At 39.9% G+C, this 24,534-nt stretch overlaps 1 protein-coding gene across 5 annotated transcripts in view; it reads right to left on the bottom strand.

Moving 5' to 3' along the window:
- SAMD12 (sterile alpha motif domain containing 12) overlaps positions 1-24,534 on the bottom strand; it is a 418,291-nt gene that overhangs the window by 159,841 nt on the left and 233,916 nt on the right. For 3 of the 5 annotated variants that reach the window (XM_049854545.1, XM_049854547.1, XM_049854549.1), the window contains exon 5: positions 585-23,765. The exons of the other annotated variants lie outside the window; for them this stretch is intronic. In XM_049854545.1, the coding sequence (XP_049710502.1) occupies positions 23,740-23,765 (26 nt within the window). In that variant the 3' untranslated portion in view covers positions 585-23,739. Of the gene's footprint in view, positions 1-584; positions 23,766-24,534 lie in introns of those variants that run through there. 5 annotated transcript variants of the gene reach the window in all.

Raw genomic sequence — 24,534 nt, 5'->3', positions numbered from 1 at the left:
GGAGTGTGAAAGTTGGAAACAAAGAAGAAACATCAGTAGTTGGAAAATATAGCCTTGGTGATAGAAACCATGCCGAGATCACATAACAGAATTTTGCAAGACCAAGACTTCTTCACTACAAATTCCTTTTTCAAAAACATAAATGGCAACTATACACGTGGAACTCACCAGATGGAATACAGAGGAATCAAATCTACTACATTTGTGGAAAGAGAAGATGGAGAAGCTCAATATCATCAGTCAGAACAAGGCCAGGGGCCAGCCACAGAACAGACCATCAACTGTTCATATGCAAGTTCAAGATGAAGATGAAGAAAATTTGAACAAATCCACAACAGCCAAAAGACAACCTTGAGCATATCCTACTGAATTTAGAGACAATCTAAAGAATAGATTTCATGCACTGAACACTAATGACTGAAGAACTGATGAGTCATGGGATGAAGTCATACATGAAGAAAGCAAAAGGCCATTAAAAAGACAGGAAAAAAAGAAAAGGCCAAAATGATGTCAGAAAGAGATTCTGAAACTTGCTCTTGAACATAGAGTAGCTAAAGTGACTGGAAGAAATGATGAAGTAAAAGGGCTGAACAGAAGATTTCAAAGGGCCGCTCAAGAAGACAAAGTATTATAAGGAAATGTGCAAAGACCTATGGCTAGAAAACCAAAATGGAAGAACATGCTTGGCATTTCTCAAGCTGAAGGAACTGAAGAAAAAATGCAAGCCTTGAGTTGCAATATGGAAGGATTCAATGGGGGAAATATTGAATGACACAGGAAGCAACAAATAAAGATGGAAGGAATACACAGAGTCACTGTACCAAAAAGGATCGGTCAACGTTCAACCATTTCAGCATTTGATCAAGAACTGATGGTATTGAAGGAAGAAGTCCAAGCTGCACTGAAGGCATTGGCAAAAAAAAAAAAAAAGGCTCCAGGAATTCAAAGAATATAATTTGAGATGTTTCAACAAATGATGCAGCACTGGAAGTGCTCACTCATCTATGCCAAGAAATTTGGAGGACAGCTGCCTGGTCAACCAACTGGAAGAAGGACATCATGCTTTGCAAGGTAGTGGGTCAGACAAAAAGAGGAAGACCCTCAATGAGATGGATGACACAGTGGCTGCAACAATGGTCTCAAACAGTGCAGTGACTGTGAGGATGGTGCAGGACTGGGCAGTTTCTTTCTATTATACACAGGGTCACTACGCATTGAAACTGACTCATCAGCACCTAACAACAAGTATTTTATTGCATATACATGTTTTAACACTTAGATCTTACTGCACACGCTGTTTTCCTATTCTTTTCACTTAATATCAAGTAAGGATTTTCTCACCAGTAGATATAATTTCAATGCTGCATTACATCGCATTGTATGCTTTGTCATAATTTAACCAACAATTGGACATTTAAGTGGCTTCAATTTTACTATTTTTTTAATATAAAAAAACAAGTGCACCGTTTAGTCCCATTTCCTTTTCTTGCCCCTTCCCCTTAATCCATTCTTGCTTTCTCTGATCCCTATAGACTGCATTACCTATCATTGCTTCCCTCTAGCTTCTGGTTTTGTTTAGCCAGGAAAGTCACCAGCAGGGAGTGGGAGGAAGAGGAAGCAGAGGCAGGAGGCAAGATTAGACTACTCTTCCCTCATTCCCTCCCTGCTTGAACTTAGTGTTGAAGCAGTGGCTGCATCCCTCTCTGACGGTTCCTCCTGTCTGGTGATCCTCCTGCAAGGTTCCAGTTCTCCCCAGACTCTCTTAATGCAGACTCTCCCATTCTCCCTTCAGGCTTCAGTGTTGCTGGTCCTTGGGTGACACAACAATACTTGTGGGTTCCTTTCCAAAACCCAAACCTGTTGTCACAGAAGCAATTCCAACTTATGGCGACCCTATGTGTTACAGAGTGGAACTGCTTCACAGGGTTTTTTTTTTTTTGGCTGTATTCTCAACAGAAGCAGATTGCTAGGCTGTTCTTTCACCATATGGCTGGGTGGGTTTGAAGCACCAATCTTTAGGTGAGTAGTCGAAAGTGAACCTTTTGCAATACTTAGGGACCTCATGAGTTCCTTTAACCTCTGTTGAATAAGGGCTTCAATGAGTTCTCTATACAGTCCCATCTGACTGGTGTTGAAAGATACAATGAACAACCTTATACACTAAATGGGTATAACTGCATGAAAATAATCTATTTATAAAAAGCATTAAAAAAAATCAATGCTATGCAACCCCTATTCCAAATGGTGGGAGGCATAATGCAGGTAAAATACTCATACCAGACTCATGAACTACAAGAATAATAGTCTAGATTCTAGAATTTCTTCCCTGACATTTTCAGAAAGTCTCTCTCATCTAACGTCCCTTAATTCTCCTTCCTGTGCAATATTCTCACACTATACACTTTTCCTTTCCTCCCAGCCTTTGCTCATGCTGTTATCCTAGATGGAGTTGTCTTTCACTTTTCTCTTCTGAACTCAAATTGAAGCTGTACTTCCTTGAAAAAGCCTCCTCTGATTCTTGGAGCCAATAACCATCTCTCCTCAGAGTTTCTGGAGGTGTGCTGTCCAATATGGTAGCCACTTACCACATGCAACTGTTTAAAGTATACATTAATTAAAGTTAAATTAAATTTCAGTTCCTTAGATTCAGATTACCTACATTTCAACTGTTCAATAGCCACATATGGACTGTATTGGGCAATGCAGGTCCATCATGTCAGAAAGTTCTTTTGGACAGCACCATTCTAGAATACTTAATTGTGTATGTGTCAAATGAATACTGAGTCATAAATACTCTTATATTCTTTTCCTTTTATTTCATATTTGCAAGTTTTGCCTTCTCAATTAGAGTGCAGAATCAAAGAATCTTTCTCTGTCCTCTTTGTTCTGTGTCTAAACTGTGCTGGGCACACAGGAGATACTTAAAAAAATAGCTGGGTACTGGCCATGACCATGTCTCAGAAGAATATTCAAAAATAAGGAACTGCAATTGAAGCCAAGGAATAACTGGACAATTTGGAGGCTGTCATGGCAGGGCTTCTTCTTGTCTCACAATAATAGTGACAAGACCTCTGCTTCCCATAAAATGGTCCTCCTTGTGTATTCCAAAAGAACCTATCTAAAACATTATTAGGCATCATTTTTCAACCAGCTACACATCCTGATCAAATGAAATCATCAAAGGACCCAAAAGCACAACTATATATAGAAAGTTTCTATACCATCCTTTCGACTTGTTCACAGACAATAAAAAACTGTCTTTAGATATTGGTACATATCTGACTGTAATTCTGGTTGACAAAGAAAGTAGCCTGTGTCAGAAGCAATTTAATGGATGTGATAAAGCCATTTATCCCATACAATGCCTTCTCTCATCTTGCTGGCTTGAGATGATTGCAGGGTATTAACAAAAATGCAGCATTTGATTTATTGTAATAGCCTGATAAAATACATATTTCATCCTTTTATAATCTCTGGGAACAAACGTGTTCCTAGAGGTAGATTCACTCACTATCACCATTTATTGACATTTGTGCTAATAAGCCCTTGGCAAAAATATCTCCTTTAATTCTCCTTGCAACTCGGTGAGCTAGATATTTTGTTCCCATTTTGTAGGGCAGGAAACTTACTTTCAGAGAAGGTAAGTATTTGCCTAAAGTTGTGTAGGCAGTAAGGGTCAGAGTTGGATAACAACTTAATTCTCTGACTCCAAAGACCGTGCTCTGAGTCACTCTGTCATAACACATCCCTGTGTTGATTAGAAGACTGTCACAGTACATCCCGATGTAGCACAGCACCAGGAATGTGGTGCTAGTATAAGGCAGGACATGGCACTGTGCAGCCTTGATGCCATTTTGTAATAGCTCCTCCTCAGCGCAACCTCCTGTCCCCCTCAGGCCTTTTCTGAGACTCATTTTAATAAAGCTTCATCAGAAGAGACTCATAATATCCACAAATGCTACTGGGCAGCTCTGTGAATATGAAAGGAAGCGCAGGGCTCTTGCAGCCTGCACCTTCAGCTCTCTTACTTGACATAAAACGAGACCTAATGTGAGTAAAGGCCAGGGATGCTTAGTGTCAAGTGAAAGCATCACCCCCCTGGCATACCTGACATATATATTCTGATGATTCCTAAATTTGCATCTTCAGTTCACATCTCTCCTTGGAGCTTCACATTCATATATCTAACTGCTTTCTTAAATATTTCAAAGGGGTCTCAAACTTCACATTATAAACTGACCTCTTCATTGCCTGGTCCACCCTCTGCCTCACACTCCCCATCCCAGCACAAGGTACCTCCACTTATGTGGTGCTGGGCCCTGCGTCTCACTCTTGATTCACCTCCCTCTTCTCACATTCAATCCATCATCGAGACTGGTTGCTCCTACCAGCAAACAGATCACTGTTCAGCTTAGTGACCATCCCCTAGTTCTAACCAACACTTGTTTTCACCTGGATTTCTGCAGAACCTATCTGGCTTCCCTTCCTGTCCTCGTCCAACTCATTCTGCACATAGTAGCCAGCATGATCTCTTAAAAAGTTAGTGAGATCTCATTATGAGAGCTTATCATCCTCTGCTTAATATCCTTTAACAGCTTCTCATTGCCTTTGAGATCTTGTTCAAAATCCTTAGTGTGGCTTAGAGGCCCTGCATGATCTGACCTTTGTCCATGTCTCTAGCCACATTACTCTCTACCTCTATCTCTGTGGTCCAACCACACCGGCCTTTGTTAAGTTCCTAGAAAATGCTAAACTCTTGCACCTCAGAGCTTAGCGCATGCTTTTCTACCTGCCTGCTTGCTTTTCTCCAACTCTTCACCTGGACAACCCTCTTTTCTCCTTCTTGGTATCACTTAAATGTCACTGTTATACTCCAGTCTAAATTAGAGCCTCTCTTTACATTTGATATTTTTTCTTTATTGCTCTTAACCCAATTTAACAGCACATATATATGTATCTCATTTCCTCTGGGTAGGACACCAGAAAGGTATACAACAGAACAATGCTGCAGAAGGTCAGGGCCGTATAGCTCCTACAGAGATATCTCCCTGGCATTGGACAACAGTGACAGCTTTTCCAAATCCCATGAAGTCTCACATGCCTTTCACGACAGATTTTTCTAACAACGGTTCATAAAATCCTTGGCCAATTTCAGGCAGTAGTGACATTCCTGTTAACTCTCATTAAGGTCCAGATAATTCTTCATTATCTATTTATCTTTATCCTCCAAGTCTTTGACCATTACCTTGAAAGCAAATTTGAGTCTCCGTAAAACTTGAATTTTAACATTTGTAATTACACACTTTTTTTTGTTTGTTTCTTTGCTGCAGATCTAGCACTATCCCTTGCGTGACTTTTTTTGTTCTTTCTGCCATAATGAGTCAAAACTAGTTATCAGATGACAAAATAATGGCATAAAGAGAGGCCAAAGTCACATAAATACAGGCTGGGGAGCACATGGAACTCAGGCTGATTGGTGACTGGCTCAGACTGGCTGAGCACGTTCCAACATAGTATACTGATGCCCACAGGCTGCAAGTGTACAGTACTTGTCTGTACATGACATGTATACGGCAGTGTTTGAAGAATGTATAAAATGTGTGCTAACACATGCTGTGTTGGAGGAGCCCTGGTGCCACCGTGGTTAAAAGCACTCAGCTTCTAACCAAAAGGTCAGTGATTGGAACCCACCAGTGCTCTGTGGGAGAAAGATGTGGTGGTCTGCTTCTGGACAGCCTTGGAAACCCCGTGGGGTCACTGTGAGTCAGAATCGACTCGGTGGCAGTGGGTTTGGTTTTGGTTTATTGGATGGTTATAGATATAAAACAATTTTTTAAAGAAAATATTTAAGAAAGAAGTAGTTACAATAAATCAGCGCTGCAGGATGTGCTATTAAATGAGATAAGCCTGCTATTTATGTCTGTGCTTCTTTGTTAACATCTGTCTCCCCACCCAGTTCCCAAATCAGCTAGGGCAGAGGTTATTTCTACTGTTCCCAATTGTAACTCCAGTTTCTGGCATGGAACCTGACACAGAGCAATGATGAAATATTATATTCAAGGTATAACCAGAGATAACAGAAACAAACTCGGGTGTGCTAAGAGCTTGGGCTTTGGAGACAGCCTGTGTTCAAATCCTTCCTTCATCACTTTTTAGACTTTGTGACATGGTTCAAGTCACTTAAATTCTCTGTGCCTCAGTTTCTTGATCTGCTGAATAGGAATGATGACAGCTTCCATCTCATAGGATTGCTGTAAGGAAAGAATGACAACGGAAATAGAGTGCTTAGGACGGTGCTGATACACAACAAAGATGCAAGGGATCGTGATCATTGTTATGACTGCTATTCACCTCAGCCCCATGGGTCTATAGATCAATTCTGAAAGGTTGAAGAGCTAAGGGTCTAAATATTTTGAATACTCATTGGGCTAAAGGAACCTTGAAGGGGCTGTCTTGGGCCTAGTACAGTGTCTAGCATATAATGCTGTTATCGTTGTTGCTGTTAGGTACTCTCGAGTTGGTTCCAACTCATAGCGACCCCATGTATAACAGAAGGAAACACTGACCAGTCCTGTGCCATCCTCACAATCATTCTTATGCTTGAGCCCATTGTTACAGCCATTGCTTAATATTTAGTCAGTTGAAATCTCTATGAGCTGGCTTGCAGGGTCAGGAATGGGTCTCCTAGGTTGAAGCCATTCTCCTGCCCTGCTCAGGAGACACCCAATCATCTTTTCCTCTGTACTTGGGCAGTGGGATTCTAGCCAGAGTCATCGCTCTCAACATCTGCATCAAGTGACAAAGAAGTCAACTTTCTCAACCTTTACTTTCTAAGTAAGGGGATTTAATAGGATGTGCTCCCTGGAGTCTAAGTAATAATTATTTCGATTATCTTTACTGTCACAGCACTTTGTATCTAACCAGGAGCTATTTTAAGGATGAGGAAACTCAAGTACTGGCAGTTCCTGACCTCGGTGCTGGGTTAACCCAAAGGACCAATTGACTCCCAGTGCTACTCGGTCTCTCAACAATAGAAATTGCTAAGCCATTATAATTTCAGTTCCTATTATGATGCAGAGAAGAAAACATAAGCATGATTTATTTAATGATTAACTTTTTGCCTACTCTATGGAGTAACTCCTTAAGCAGTTGAAAACTTAACTTTCAAGCCCACTGGACCCAATTTTATCTCTAGAATATCTAAAGTAAACAACAACAACAACAACAAAAACCCAGGTGGAGTCAAAGCATGCTTGGACTACAAGAGTAAAAATGGCAACATGTGTCTGAGGGACCCACTTGTGTAGCACAATAAAGCTGCACTTTTTACCCACCGGGATTTGCCACATAGATTTGGTGATTAAGGAGTTCGTGTATGTGGTTGTTAAGATCACCAGGAAGTCTAAATCAAAGTCTATCTATGCCAGATGGGCATCAGTGCCCACCTCTAACCATTCAATAAGACAGGGAATTGCTTTAACGCACTTGTTTTTTTAAGAAATTAAAAAGAATTCAACATCATATTTGAGTTCTGTATTTATTCTGGAAAAGCAGAATAGAAAGCTTAAGAACCAGTGTGTTATCCTCATAGAAAGGGAAGATGGTTTGCACACTCAAAAAGGCTACAGGGAATCCTCTGCAGCTATTTGTCAATTTCAAGCAAGGGGTGTGTGTATTTTTTTCTATGCTGTGTACCGAGTTACCACAAACTTGGCAAATTAAAAAAATTTCATTATCTCAGTTTCTGTAGGTGAGAAGTATGGGCACAGGTTAACTGAGTTCTCTGCTGCAGGGTCTCATCAAGTTGTAGTCAAGGTATTGGCCAAGTGAGGTTCTCATCTGGAGGTTCAACTGGGAAGGGTCTGCTTACAAGCTCACTCAAGTTGTTGGCAGAATGCAGTTTTTCGTGGTTGTAGGGTTGTGGAATTCATTTTCTTGCTGGCTGTTGGCTGGGGACTGCTCTCAGCTCCTAGAGATCATTCTCAACACTCATAAAAGCTCGGTTTCAATTTTTTATCGAAATAAAATTTATCATTTTAACATTTTAAAATGCACAGTTCAGTGGTTTTTAGCATATTCACAATGTTGTACAACCATCACTGCTATCTAATTCCAGAACATTTCTATCGCCCAAAAATAAATTTCTTATCTCTCAACTCTCCCCTCCCCTCATACCCTGGCAACTACTATTCAACTTCTGTCTCTCTTGGATTTACTTACTCTGGACATTTCACATAAGTGGGATCATACGATATGTAGCCTTTTGAGTCTGGCTTCTTTCATTTAGCATGTTTTCAAGGTTCCTCCATGTTGTAGCATGTATTAGTACCTCATTCCTTTTTATGGCTCAAGTACATTCCACTGTATAGCAAGTTTTGTTTATCAGCGATGGATGGATACTTAAGTTATTTCCAATTTTTGACTATTATGAATACTGTTGCTATTAACACTCATTTAAAAGTTTTCGTGTGGAAGTAAGTTTTCATTACTCTTGGGTATAAACCTAGGAGTGGAATTCATGGGTCATGTGGTAACTCTATGTTTAACTTTCTAAGTTTTGAGATTTTACATCCATTAAATTAAAATCAAATCAATACAACTCAAATCCATTTTTATAGTCATCACACAGATAGAGAAAATAGTCCTATATTACCATAAGCTCCCCGAGGACAGATAGCCATTATTGACGTCTTCTGTGGTAGGTGAAGGTTCCATGTCCTAATCCCTGGAACCTACTAATATGTTAGACAAAGGGGAACTAAGGGGAACCAAGGTTACAGTTGGAATTAATGTTGTTATTCATCTTAAATGGGGAGATGGGAAGATTATCCTGGATTCTCTGGATGGGCCCAATGCAATCACAAGGGTCCTTGTAAGTGGAAGAGGGAGGAAGAAAAGGGAGATCCAGGCAGACGGAAGCATGATAAGAACTTGCTTGACGGTGCTGACTTTGAAGATGAGGGAGGAGGCCAAAGAATGTGGTTAGCTTCTAGAGTCTAAAGAGGGCAATGAAATGGATTATCCCACGAAGCCTCCAGAAACAAAAAACAGGGCCCTGCTCAAATCTTGATTTTAGCCCAGTGAGCCCCAGTTTGAACCCTGACCTTCAGAACCGTAGAGAATTTGCTTTAAGCCACTAAACCTGTGGTAATTTTTTCTAGCAGCAATAGGAAACGAAAGCACTCCCCCCGATTATATCGTATATTCTCCACTGAGCAGCCAGCATTATTGTTTCAGAAAGAAACATGATCATGTCACTGCTCTGCTAAAAACCCTTCAGTGAGGATCCATGGTTCTGGAGGTGGAGATCCACATGTTTAATATGGCCTAAAAAGTCCGGGAGGCCTAGTCTTGGCATAACTCCCTAGTCTCATCACCCTCCAACCCCCTGCCGCCTTTCTCTTTGCTGTAGTAAAATATCTTAGCATCTATATTCCTTCTGTGAGAACACTCTCCCTGACTTTTATTCTCCAACTTCTGACTTTGTTAGCCTGCACTATGTAAACTCCTAACTCCCTAAATTCTCCACTGAGGACTTAATGCAATTAATAGCCTGACGATTACTGTCTCTCTTGTAAGATTTATTCATTCATTTATTTACTCATTCAATTTGCCAGATACCTACTATGTGCTAGGCACTATACACTTCATAAGAGCATGGACCCAGACTACATTGTTTACCACTGATTCCCAGCACCTTTTTTAGCATACATTCAATAAAAAGCTGTTGAATGAATAAGTATTCCATTTTAATCCCTTAAAGCACCTATTATAATGTTAGATACATAGACCACAAACCAGCTGCCATCAAGTTGACTCCAACTCATAATGACATCATGTGTGTCAGAGAGTACACCAAATGGTTTTCAATGGCTGAATTTTCAGAAGTAGATTGCCAGGCCTTTCTTCCTAGGCTCCTCTGGGTGGACTCAAACCTCCAACCTTTCGGTCAGCAGGCAAGCATGTTAACCATTTGCACCACCTAGGGACTCCCACATAGACCACATTCATTAAGTAACCCTTTAAAAAAGTTGAAGGGAATGATTAGGTAGAATTTAAATATCAACTATCTATTAGTATTTTGAAAGGCAAACAAAAACACACAAATGGTTAACATATTACCTTCGACATTTTCTTTAAGTCCCAAGGGACTGCAATGATAACTATTCTTCACTTTCCTGCTCTGGCATGCCCAGGTGCACAGATACAATCATATATGCACGCCTATGTGCGCCTAGATGACGTCTACACACAGAAACCACCATGGACACATTTGTTAACAGGCCTTGGTTTAGACAGTACTTTGACTGGGAGGAGTAATCACTTGTGAGTCTTTAAAACTGATTTAAAAGACATTTTTCAGTTCATTCTGTGAACAAATGTGATGAACCCAAGTTCCTACTAAGAAATTCAAGCCTGGAGAGCTGGATAAATAAATATAAATGAATTCATTTGACTGAGTGACATTTTCATTTAATTAAGGCAGAAAATCAGCTCTAAAACAAATGATTATCCCTGACAAAGAAGCAGAAACTGGTCCTTAATTAATAAATTTCTAATAGTTCTTCCCCAGGCTGAGTGGAATCTTTTGTGAAAGAGCACTTTGTGGGGGTGGGAAGGGGAAGTCAGGGAGAGAAGGAGAGGGAAAGGAAGAGAAGAAGCACAAAGGATATGCATATTTAAATGTTTAGAAACAGGGAAAATTAGAGGTCATTTATTTATGCTATAATACATGTCAAGTCCTGCCAAAATTATTATAGTAAAAATCTTTGTGTAACAAAACAAATATCCCAGTCTGAGGGGAGGATCAATTAATCTTTTTTAATATAAAACTATTTTACCTTAATGAAATTTATTCTGTCATTATGTCATCTCTTCCTCTTTCCCATGGTGTGATCTGAATTTTGGGGACACAAACGGCTAAAGAGAAATCAAATTTCTTGATACTACGAAGTAAGGCTGAATACTCACATTTACCCTTTTGTAATTAAGGAGAGCTGGTGGCGCCACGGTTAACTGCTCGGCTGCTAACCGGAAGGTTGGCAGTTCGAACAAACGCAGCAGCTCCTTGGGAAAAAGACCTGGCAATCTGCTTCTATAAAAATTACAACCAAGAAAACCCTACTGGACAGTTCTACTCTGTCACATAGGGTAGCTATGAGTTGAATATCAACTCAACAGCACCTACAACAACAACTAGTAATATCAAGTCAGTTTACAGTAAACATGAATCATAACAACCAAGAAAGTGATAGCAATGGAATGATCTGAAAAGTATACTCAAACGCTTCTTGTATATTTTCAAAATCTCCATATACTAGTCTTATCAGTATTTACCAGTTTTTAGCACTAAGCATCCGTTTTGTTTCTCTGACATAACTTAGAAGAGTGAGTCTTCAGGTGTATTAATCAAAGCCACCTCCCTTCAAACATGGCAGACTGCAAACCCTCCAGGCCTGTTAATAATTTTCTGTGTACTCGTTTATGCTGAATCAATTTCAATTAAATCAATTAAAATGGCAACTAGCAAAATTTCACGTCATTGATCTAACGTGATTGAGGTTACTCAGGATATTCTGGGGCATCAGGAAATGCTAGGCTGGTACCTTGGCTTCATTAGGATGTCAAACTGGGAGATAAACAAATTTTATTTCTTTGTACCCCAGTCCCTCAGATCTACAGGTAGCTCGGTAAAGCCACATACCTCCCATTTCTATCTGCCCAAAATAAAGGAGAATGGAGAATGAAGGAGGATAATGATGTGAGATGAACAAGCTATTATGAAGAATCTTTTATTTGAATAGTTCTGAACATGAATTTTTAAAAGTGCATTACAAGAAGAGTATTTTCAAAAAATATTTTGAAAGCAGAGATACTCACAGCAGGCAGGAAGGTGGAGAGGAAAGAGCATGGGTTTTGAATGTCATCTTACATACTGTTTAGCTGTATGACCCTGGGCTAGGCACTGTAGCTCTCTGAACCTCAGTTTCTTCATCTTTAGAGTAGAGCTTGTGCTGTCTACCTGGTAAAATTATTGTAGGTACTAAATATAGAATTTAAAATGCTAAATGTGCAAGTAAGTAGGTGTACCATAAATGTTAATTAAGTCCAGGCTTTCTTTTTGTGAAAAATTGGGGAAGATTTTTTTTTTGGTAACCTGCACCTCTGTACAGAAATACAAACTATTTCTAAAGCCAGAGGACAGGTGGAGCCCTGGTGGCACAGTGGTGAAGAACTTGGCTGCTAACCAAAAAGTCATCAGTGTGAATCCACCAAGAGTTCCTTGGAAACCCTATGAGGCAGTTCTACTCTGTCCTATAGGGTCACTATGAGTCAGAATCAACTTGACGGCAACCGGTAGAGGACAGGTGGACACTAATGCTGGATATTAGCCATTTTAAAAACAGCTGCCTATCTTTATGAGACTTAGGTTGTTCTTTTGGGTTCTTTGTAGAGTTGAAGCAACTATTTTTCTTTCTCTTCTTCCTCTCTTCCATATTTCCAGAAGCTACTACAATGACAGCTTTTTCCTGATACCTGCCACAGTACAGGAAATGGTGGAGTCTCAGTGTAAAGTATCTTGTTTATTGCCCCGAGTTCTCCTGGCTGCCCAAGAGAACTTGTTTTTTGCCTGGGAAACAGGAGAGGTTGGATTTCAACAGCCTTGTCTCCTGAGAACTTGAGCATAGGCCACCTTCTGAGACCTCAGTACATCACCTCCGAGGTTAGGTGAGAGTGTTAGAGGGGTGCCATTCCAGTCTGGGCTTTAAGATTGGACACCCTCATACACCCCATGGGGTGAAGCCTTCCTCTAAATTCACCTGGTTATGACAAGCATTCTCATTAAGGCTATAGGGAGTTTTACTTTGATGTTATTAAAGTGTCGAGCACACTGTCTGGTTGCGATGGTTAGGGTGTGTCAGCTTGGTTGGGCCATGATTCTCAGTGGTCTGGCAGTTATGATGTAGCTTGGCAGTTGAATAACGATGTAATCACCACCATGATACGATCTGATATAATGTGACCCCCTCCATCACGGAATCTGCTTTGAGTAGCTAATCAGCTGAATGACAGTTTCCTTGTGCCATGGCCTGCATCCAATATAGGCGGACTCTCTGGCACGGCTTGTGGGCTTTTGCTCGATCTGGATCCTGCTGCTGGCCCTTCCTTGTCTGATCTCTGGCTCTTGGGACTTGAGCTAGCAGCTTACCTACCATCTTGTCTGCCAATCTTGGGATTCATCAGTCTTCGCAGCCTGTGAGTCAGAGGCCTGCTATCTGACCTGCCGACCTTGGGTTCACCAGCCCCTGTAGCTACATGAGTCAGGAGAAGGTTCCAGCCGGACTCAAGGACTTGGAACTTTCCAGGTTCTACAACCACGTGAGCCATTTCCTTGATTTAATCTCTGTCTCTATATATATTTATCTGCTTTATTGGTTTTACTTCTCTAGAGAACTCAGCCTAAGACACTGGTGTACTGTGTGCTCTGATTCATTACAGTACTGAGCAAAATTTTAATATACGTAAGAGTCACTTGGGCGTGAAGCTGTGGAAAATACTGATACCTGGGCCTGACGGTCTGATTCAGTAGATCAGGGAAAAGGTTGAGGAATCTACATTTTGAAGAAACAGGTCCAGAAAATTCTGCATCAGGGAGGTCATGGATTTGGGGGAGGGGAATGTGGTGAATGGAGGGCAGGATGGCACTTTTCAACTCTCTTATTTACTGTACCTCAGTCCATCACCACAGCTTCCCTAGTCTCTTGAGTCTGCTGACTTCTCTCCTTGCCCACTGCCATCATCCTCATTTGGGTTGCTGTCATCTCCTGCACTGATTAACAACCTCCTGACTGAACTTCTGGACTGGTGTCTTGTTCTTCCTCAGTGCATCTTCCTCGTCTTTTATTATACAAATCTGATCAGGGTAGCCTGGTTCAAAACCCTTTAGTGACTCCTCACTGTCCTCCAGACAAATTCTAAATTCCTTAAGGAGAGCAAACAAAGCAACCGTTTTACCACCTGGTTCCATGCTTACCTTTTCAGCCTCACTTCCTGCCATCTTCCCTCTTTCTCTCTCACTCTCGGCCCTCAACTACACTAGCCTTCTTCATGTTCTGGCAACACAGCATACTTCCTCTTCAACCTTGGCCTCAGAACAGACTGTTCCCTCCAACTAGAATATTTTTCTTTCTATTGTCCCCAAGCCCCACCTGCCCTGGCTAACTCCTCTTCCTCTTTTAGATCTCAGCTTCCTGAAGGAGGGTTTCCTGACTCCCCAAGGTCGAGGGAATCTCCCTGCTGACTCACTAAGCATATTTAACTTCTTCTTTCATATCACTCATCACGTTACTATGATTCCTTGTTTGACAAGTGTCTTCCTCACTAAAATACAAAATCCATGAATAAGAGAATCATTATAGAATTTTAACAACACCCAGTAAAGGCCTGACACCTAGCAGGCACTCAGTAAATACACAATATACACTTGTATAGCATGGTATACCTCTCTCCAAAGCTCTTATCTCCTTGGCAATTTTATATTCCTTTGATAACTAAAGAGAAAATAAACACTCCCTGCTCATTACAATGGGGTACCTGGGTAGTACAGGTTAACACGCTCAGTTGCTAACCAAAAATTTGGTGGTTCGAATCTACCCAGAGGCATCTCAGAAGAAAGGTTTGGCAATCTACTTCAGAAAAATCAGACACTGAAAATCCTATGGAGCACAGTTCTACTCTGATTTACATGAAGTTGCCATGAGTCAGAATAAACTCAACAACAAGTGGTTTTTGACTACTATAATACCTAGTTCAGTTTAGATGTCACTTCCTTTTGGATCCTTTCCTACCACATTCCTTCTGGATCAGATGCTCTTTCTATATGTTTAATGTGTTCCATACTTATGTCTGCCATTGCTCATCCCTTTGTGCTAAAATGTTTTACTTATATGTATACTTCACTAGACTTCAAGGGCAAGGATATCATATTTATCCCTACATTCCTAACACATAGCATGTTGCACCTAACACATGGTAAATTCTCAATAAATGTTTTTTGAAAGAATTCCTGAATGGATGACTGTGTAAGTGCTATTATAAAAGAATAAACAAAATGAAAAGAGGATCCTAAGGATGGAGGGATTATTTCAGAGAAGCAAAGAAGACTTAATTCTAGGCTGGGGTTCAAGGTTGGTCAACAGTTGTGTGACTTCAGAGTTCATTCCAGTATAGTCTGTGCATGTGGTGCCTTCTGAAATTGGCATGTGGAAACCTTGATGTGAGGAGGCCTTGAACATCTACACTGTGTAGAGCTCTATGCCAAGCACTGAGAATTGGTGGCCCCAAAGAAAAAGGCCATAGACAAAGTAGATAATATGCAATACTAGGGACAGAAATCTTGAAATATATAAATAAAATATTTCTCTGTTTCTTCTTAGAAATGCCAGTGGAGCTCAATGCATCCCTGAAAATGATTTTGATTTTCTCTCAGGCCATTCACATGGTATTGTCCTACTAGAACTGCCTTACTAAAAAGTCAGTAGGAGATCTAAACACCACAGAACCCAGACTGCAGAATCTAGATTTACCCTGAAGAAAGAAACTAACATCAGTTATGGAAAATCCATATGTTATCTTTCCTCAATGCAACATCAGACATTTCAGATCCTTCAAACCCATAGTCAAACTACTAGGTCAAGGTGAAATAAGAGTGCGACTCTACGACCCTCTTGAATTGTCCAAACAAGAGACATTAAATATATTGTTTCACCTAAGAAATTTAAATGCAAAGGGATTAGTGGTAAAGAATTTTGAGATTCTTAAGTTCTACGGAGGCAGACATAAAGCATTTAGAGTCCTTGGGGTTTCTTAGAAGTTAATTGTCACCATTCAAAGACTGTCATAAAACACTAGGTTGAGCAGAAGCAATGACAAGAATGAGCCCTGATGGAATAAGTCCAAATTAGAAAAATAGTGTATAGATGCTTCTCCCATGTGCTGGTTAGAGGGACCTTCAGGGACACTGAGAACAAGTAGATGTTTTTTCTAATATGAAGAACACAACAGAGAAGACACAAGAGTCAAGCCTAACTTCAAACAGAATACCTTCTTGAATTACCTTGCCAGAATGAAACCAAAATAGGAGTGGATACTAGCTAGTGTGTGCATGCCAAAATGCTAACTCTTACTGATAAAGTGAGGTGTGAGTTTAAAAATACCCCAAAGAAATCTGTGCCTAGACCTTTAAATATAAAGCTTATAGCAGAAGAATTTCTCTGAAGGCTCAAAGGCTTGATAAAATTAGAAATGTTCCTGGCCACAAAATTTGCATAACAGGGTGTTAAGATTTTGATATGTGTTGGGGGAAAGCTCAAGGAAGTAGCAATTTGAGGAAATGCTGTCTTGGAACTGGGAAGAGACATCTGCTTGGCAGATCATAATCAATTAGCACTGAAGGAAGGAGAAGTGATAATGAAAGACCCCAATCACAGAAGAATAATATGAACAAAATCCTATAAGATTACTGATCCAATATCCTCATTCACCATGAGCTGCTGAGCAATTAAGAATTGAAAATAGTAGGCAAAGCAACTCAAAGCAGGTGGGGGGTATATATATTTAAGAGCCTTTGTCAACAACGTATATATTTTAGAGCCCTTGCGAATGTCTTTACTGGTCAAGCCAACTGAAAAAGATTGCAAGAGAATGAGAGAGATTTTCAGCAATGCAATGTTGCTCAAGGAGACAGATGATCCAAAATGGCTTTGTTAGTACTCTATTCTCATGTTATAAATCCATAAGAATTTAATATTGCATTCAGTGACTTTGAAAAGATTAAGTTGAAAATGAAACAGTTAGTAAATGAGAGAAAAAAGCAACCATTACATTTAAATCAACAAAAACATACCAAGAGTCGACTCTCTGCTTGGCACTATGCTAGGAGGTAGGAGTGCAAAACAAAATCAGAACTGACATTGCCCATGAGCAACAGGTGAGACAGACCATACCTCACGTGGACTCTTCCATCTGTCTGTATGACTTACAGCCCTTGTCTGCCTGTTAAAACTTTTATTCTTCAAGACCACATCTTGTGAAGAAATAAAGGAGAAAGAACAGACCGGGGAGACGGTGAGAAAGGTAATGGGGTTAATTCTGGATATTTTAAATTTGAAATGTCAGTGTATATTAAAGGGTTTACATCTTTTAGGCAGATAGCAATAAGGATCTGAAGCTTCAAAGAGGATGTAAGATGTAAATCTGAGGGTCACTTTGAAGTCAGGGATGATTCAAACAATGGGAGTGGATAAGATTCTCTGGTGAACACGCACAGGCAAACTGAGAAGAGCTAAGACAGCCCATCCCCAGTGGCATCAACGTTTGTGAAGTGGCAGAAGAAGGCAGCTTGCTACCAACCTGAGAAGGGACAATTAGAAAGAAAAGAGAAGAAGTGAAAGAAAGTCATTATCATGTACATAGAACAGGTGAACTCCAAGGAAGAAAAGCTCAATTTTATCTAATGATGCAGAAGAAATGAATATGAAGAGAAATTAGATATGAACATCAGATTTGCAACACCAATGCCAACTCTAAATAAATGGCAGAGAGCAGCAAGAAATTCAGTGGTATAATTTAACAGATACCAGAAGGTAAGGCCACCAGACATTTTATAAATATATACACAAAAGGAAATCTGATTGGCTCATATTTTCCTTCCTGGGAGCAGGAATATTATTGGATTTTCTTCCTCAGAAGAGAAAAAGGAAGGATATCTCAACCACAATTGGGGAAAGCCATATCCTACTGTATGGTACATAGATGCTAAGAAATTTTTTATCAAATGAATGAGTGAATGGCAAATATAACCTGAACTGACTTTGACAGAGTTTCCTAGGAACATCCAAGTACGCAGGGACCTCTTAAGATGGTGACGGCTCCAGGAAGCTCCAGGCAGGACTTCTACAAATATGCAGTTATTTTCAGAAAATCTTCCAATATTATTGTATGTATTAGAGCCAATTCTCCAATCCCGTTACTCTACTTCTATTTTCTTAAGAATACTGACCTGGCCTTTCTCAAGAAGTTAATCATACACCTACCACACCAAAACCCAAACCCATTTCCATCGAGTTGATTTCGACTCATAGTGGCCCGGTAGGGCAGAGGAGAACTACTCCATAGGGTTTCCAAGGCTGTAATCTTAACTGTAGCAGACTGCCACATCTTCCTCCTGAGGGGTGGTTGGTGGGTTTGAATCTCTGACGTTCTGGTTAGGAACTGAGCACTTAACCACTGCACTGCCAGGGCTCCTGTTAGCCTACCATTAAACCAAGCAACCCCACATCTGGACACTTAGCCAAATGAAACGAAAGCTTATGTTAATACAAAAAACCTATGCATCAAAGTTTATAATAGTTTTATTAGTAACCATCAAAAACTGGAAATGATCCAGATAGTCTTCAACTGGGGAACGGATAAAAAAAAAAACATGATATATCCATCCAATGGAATACTAAGCAATGCAAAGGAAAAAACTAGTGATACACACAAGACATTGTGAATATCAGGGCACTATGATAACTGAACTAAGTCAGACTGTAAGATTCCATTTATATGACATCCTGTAAAAGGCAAATCTATAGGAACACAAATCAGAGGATGCCATAGGCTGGGGGTGATGGGAGGTGTTGACACATAAGGGGCACCAGGGGGAGAGTATTTTTTGGAGTCATTGGAACTTTTATATCTTGATTGTGATGGTGGTTACACAACTGTATAAGTTTGTTAAAACTTGCAGAACTGTAAACTAAAAATGGTGAACTTTACTGTTTGTAAATTATACCTTAATAAAAATTATGGGAAAAATGAATACTGGCCTAGGGATTAAGGGACTAGAATCTAGTTTCAGTTATGCCACTAACTAGATGTGTGACTGTGGATAATCCTCTAATCCTCTTTGGGCCTTGATGGTCAAATGTGTAAAACGAGACTGGAGTGGATGATCTGAAAATTTTCCCAAAGAATCTATTGATGTGTTCTACAAAGATTTCCTCCTTTAAGCAAGGCAGGCCAGATGGCCTATTTCAGTTCAGGTGGCCTCCTTCAGTTGTTGAAGTATCATTGCAAAGGTGACTAAAATACCCAGTCTATACACATGGTTCTGAAAAGTATTCTTAAATTAGAAAGTAGTATTTCTACTTTGTGTTGTTCCCTCTCCGACCACAAAAAAAAAAAAAAAAATGGAGCTTCAGGAAAGTCCATCTGGACAGGCAATTCTTAGCTAAAATTTGACATATATGTTTGGACACTGTGGAAAACGTCCTTCGGGAAACACTACTGTTTAACGAGCTATAGCTGGCCCCGGTAAACAATATGTATGCTCTTCTTTTTCATTCTGTAGGCACTAATTACACAGGCAGTTGAAGATGGTGGCATTTACTACTTTCATCTGCCTTGTTTTGCAGTTAGGATGTTGCTTTCTACTGCCTGAATCTACCCAACCCTCATAGTTGCTTACGTATGTTTACACTATCTGTGTACTCGTAGCTAAGGAGGCCAGTGAAAGGGACACCCCAGGAGTGATTCCATACTATAATGTGCTTGGGGTTGAGGGCAGCATTTACAGCTCTGAAGGGAAAATGCTAAGTATAAAAACTATAATATTGATGATGATGATGTCAAAAGCTTACATTTCTTAACTGAAAAGCAGGGGTCTGCAAACTAGCTGTTTTTTTAATACATATATAAATAAAGTTTTATTAAAGACAGCTATGCCCATTCAAGTATTTCCTATGGCTGCGTCTGCACTGTGGGGTAGTTCAACAGAGACCATATGGCCCATAAAGAGCAAAATACTTACTATCTGGCCATTGAGGAGCTCCGGTGCACAGTGGTTAAGTGCTTAGCAGCTAACCAAAACATCAGTGGTTTGAACCTCTCCACAGGAGAAAGATGTGGCAGCCTTGGAAACTCTGTGGGGCAGTTCTACTCTCTCCTACAGGGTCACCATGAGTTGGAATTAACTCAACAGCAGTGGGTAAATGGGTATGTGGCCCTTTACAGGAAAAGTGTGCCAGCCCCTCTCATAGAATATGCCATGAACTATGCTATGTGGATTCCACATATAATCTCATTCAATGATCACCACACTACCATGAGATGGGGATTGTTACTCTCATTTGATAGCTCAGAGGCAGGGAAGTGTAATGATTAAAAGCTTGCTGTGCAGTCAGACAGACCTATACTATGCTTTTTCCCAACTTTCTGACTTTGGGTATATTACTTAAAGTCTTTCTGCCTCAGTTTCCCCATAAGTAGGATGGGGCTTAAAACAGTATTGACCATGGTAGGGTAAATGTCAGGAGGTGATATGATGGTTAGCACAGTGCTTTGTGTATAAAAATCCCCACTGCTCTCAAGTCGATTTTGACTCACAGCAAACGTTTAATACTCATTAGCTATATGAGGAACAATCAGCTCTCAGTATCCCTGGGATGTTTTTCTTCCTAGCAGTATTACCCATTATTAAAAGCTAAGGATATCTCTCATAAATCCTATGTTCACAGATTAACTTGAAGGATCTTAAAATAGTTTGTACCATTGTGGTGTGTTACATAAGGTACCATTTCCCCTTGTTTCTAGTGAATTGAGATGAAGCAAGAGGAGAATATAACAATAATGTTTCCAGCTCAGACACCTGGGGGTACCCTGATTCTGTTGAGCTTCCAGTAGGAACATGCAAGTAAGCAAGGTCATCAGATCAACATGCTGGTCACTCCATGGACAAAACCCAGAAGACCAACCAAAAGATGGGAGGCAACCCTTCAAAGCCACCAAAGGGAATGGCATTAAAGCAGGGCCAAACAGTGATTACAGCACTTGCAAATGTCAGGTAGTTACAGGGCCATTGTAAATCAGGGCAGGAAACCAAAGTCCAGGAGTTCGGTCAAAGGACATTTCTAGCTTTAGATGATGAACTACTTTCAAGAATTTTGTTATGATGCATTGATAACCAAACCAAACCCAACCCACTGCTGTTGAGTCGATTCCGACTCATAGCGACCCTACAGGACAGAGGAGAACTCCCCCGTAGGGTTTTCAGGAAGTGCCTGGTGCATTTGGAGTGCCAACCTTTTGGTTAGTAGTTGTAGCACTTAACCACTATGCCACCAGGGTTTCTGATTAATAGCACCTATATAAACTGATACATTTACTGTACATCTACCATAAAGTTTTTAAACTCGTCTTAATACTTTGTCTTTTGGTCAGCATCACAGGAGGAGGAGAGCAAGAAAAAGGAGGACAAAGGCTTCATTTTCCCTGTGTTCAGATAACCTCCAGTAGCTAGTGAGAGCTCTCCCATTCCATATGTGACCGTCTTGTTTGTATTACTGTCATGGGGCTCCAGGCCAATGTGTGAAAATGACTGGTGTGGAATCAAAGGCTAAAAACCGTTTTTAAACAGCACGTGAAAGTTAGGAAAGAAGGTTCAAATACCTGTTATTTCCTTCAGAAACACTGCAGAATGAGCTTTCAGATAAGCATCTAATTTGAACGTTTGATTACAAAATGATGTGATGGATTTGGGGTGTAAGTGTGTAATATGCGTGTGTAATTTGTATATCCAAAAGGTTGTTGTTTCCTTGACAAGAAAATCTTTAGAGTGGATTCATAAATTTCATGTGGGAATTGATTCCTAAGTTTCTGGTAGGTTTTCTAAATGTTTTCCCTGGGGTAAGACTTCATCTTTAGAGGATGGGGTTCTTCTTTGGGAATGACAATCAACTATGTAAGTACAATTCTTGTGAATAAGGTGGGTAGTCAAGCATGATGATTACAATGTGGGTCAAAAATAAGTCTTGGTGGCTTCTGGGATCAAGTAGACACATGAGACTGTGTTGGCATCTTCTGTCTGGAGGGGAGATGAGAGAGCAGAGGGGGCCAGAAGCTGCCTGAATGGACACAAGGAGAGAGAATGGAGGGAAGGAGTGTGCTGTCTCATTAGGGGGAGAGCAATTAGGAGTGTATAGGAAGGTGTGTAAAAATTTCTGTATGAGAGACTGACTCGATTTGAAAACTTTCACTTAAAGCACAATAAGAATTAATTAAAAAAAAAAGTCTCGGCAAATAACTCAATGAAAAAGTGGGCAAAGGATATGAACAGACACTTTTTCTAAAGACAATAAACAAATAGCCAAAAGGCATATGAAAAGATGTTCAGCAGTATCAGCCATCATGGAAACGCAAATCAAAGCCACAATGAGATACCACTTCACATATACTAGGATGGCTATAATAAAAAAAGAAATAGGAACTATAGAAAGTGCTGGCCCGAATATGGAGAAAGTGGAACACTCACACATTGCTGGTGGGAATGCAAAAGGGTGTAGCTGCTTTGGAAAACAGTCTGGCAGTTCCTCAAATGATTAAACACAGAGTTACCATGTGACCCAACACATCCATTCCCACGTACACTACCTAAGAGGAATAAAAAAGTACAACTGTGTGAAAATTGGTACGTGGATGTTCATAGCAGTATTATCAACAATAATCAAAGAGTAAATACAATCCAAATATCCATCAACTGATGAATGGATAAATAAAATGTGGTATATCCAGACAATGGAATATTATTTGGCAATAAAACGAAACACTGACACATGCTACAACATGAGTGAGCCTTAAAAACAGTATCCTGAGTGAAAGGAGTCAATCAAAGACCACGTATTATATAGTAATTGTCCAGAAAAGGCAAATAGACATAGAGAGGTTGGTACAACCATATGAGGTGGTTGGCAGAGGCTGAAGGGGGGAGTGTTAGGAAGAAATGGGGAGTGACTGCTAATGGTTAGAGTTGCATTTGGGGGTGATGAAAATGTTCTAAAACTGACTGTGGTGATGGTTGCACAAGTCTGTGAATATATTAAACATCATTGAATTATATACCTGAAATGGGTGAACTGCAGGTTATGTGAATTACATCTCAGTAAACATGCTATAAAAAATAAGGCTTGGTTATAAGTTAATGAGATTGATTTAATTGTGTGGCTTCTATTACCAATAGCTAATTATATTGTGCACTTACTGCCACACTACACTAAGTGATTTATATATCTTAGCTCATTTAATCCTCACATTATCCCTACAACCTCCCTATGAGGTGGGTAGAATTATTGACCTCCATCTCAGAGATTAAGAAATTTGAGCACAGAGAGGTTAAGTAACTTCTTTGAAGTAACACAGCAATAAGTATTGGGGTCAGGATTTAAATTTAGGTCAGTCTGATGGTAAAAGTCACTCTTTCTCCTTCTGCTTCTTTTAAAAAAAATTATTCTTTTAAATAATGAATTCTTACAGATAATAAACATTTTGCATTTTGGATACTATGTGACATAAATGGCATATGTCCTGTCACCATCTGCCTTCTTCCCTGTCCCACAGGATCAGCCTGAATTAACTTCTTGTGTATCCTTCAGCATTTCCTTATGTAAATAAAACACACATGGATATGTATTATTTCTCCCTCTTTCATATGCAAAGTGTAGCATACTATATACATCATCCTGCACCTTGCTTTTTTTCACTTAATATAGCATTCCTGAGATCCTTCTATAGTAGTATTCTTCAGTCTTTTTCTTTGAACGGGTGCAGAGTAGTTCAGCACCTGGATTTACCAAAGATTGTCTCGCTGGTCTCCCAAAGATGGGCACTGAGGTTCTTCCCAGTCTTTTGCTATTCAGACAATTAAAGCTCAGGCTTTGGAACTGCCTCTGAAGGTAAAACAGGAAACTCATAAGAAATTTAATCATCCTTGAAATACATCCCTTTCCTGAAAAATTGACTACTTTGAAGGAGATACCCCTCAATAAGATATGTTATTTGGTAAATGTTAAAAACCCCACCACCAACAACAAAAAAGGTAATTACATTCCATTAGGGTCACAGCCTCAATGTGGGCCGTGGAAAGTTATTATATCTTTATAGGTGGAATATGTAATTCACACTCTTCAAGGAGGCCCAAGGATTTCCAAAAACGAAGTGACATTCTGAAAGCTTTGTTTGTACTTACTCAGCATATTATTTCTGCTGATTAAGATTTGCAGAGAAGAATCAAATATTCAATACTGAATCACATATCCCTCCTGTGGTGAATTTTCACACAATGTACATGGTCGCTCAGGGAAAATGGAACTCTGATTCCTATCATAGAAAACTAGACCCCAAATATTTTAAAGCTACACCAGCTGTCCTTAGAATTTCTATTATCAGACACATAAACAACTTGTCGATTTTTATTTCATCTTGTTTTTTAAAGAAGCCATTACTTCAATAACGCTATGGATTTTCTAAAAGATGCCTGCCACGAAATGAGTTGGTGCATTAACATGTAAAGGGCAAGCAATAAAAAAGGTAATATGAGTACAGACAAAATATCCACGAGCAAGAGAACAGTGATCTTTTCCAAAGGGAATGGAATAAAAGAATTTCAAAACGCACAGCTTTACAAAGCTAAAGACAGTGACAACAACTGAAGAGAAA

Source organism: Elephas maximus, chromosome 15, assembly GCF_024166365.1.
Source record: "Elephas maximus indicus isolate mEleMax1 chromosome 15, mEleMax1 primary haplotype, whole genome shotgun sequence".
Taxonomy (NCBI): domain Eukaryota; kingdom Metazoa; phylum Chordata; class Mammalia; order Proboscidea; family Elephantidae; genus Elephas; species Elephas maximus.
Note: the sequence above shows the minus strand (reverse complement) of the source record. Positions and strands in the feature narration are given on the sequence as shown.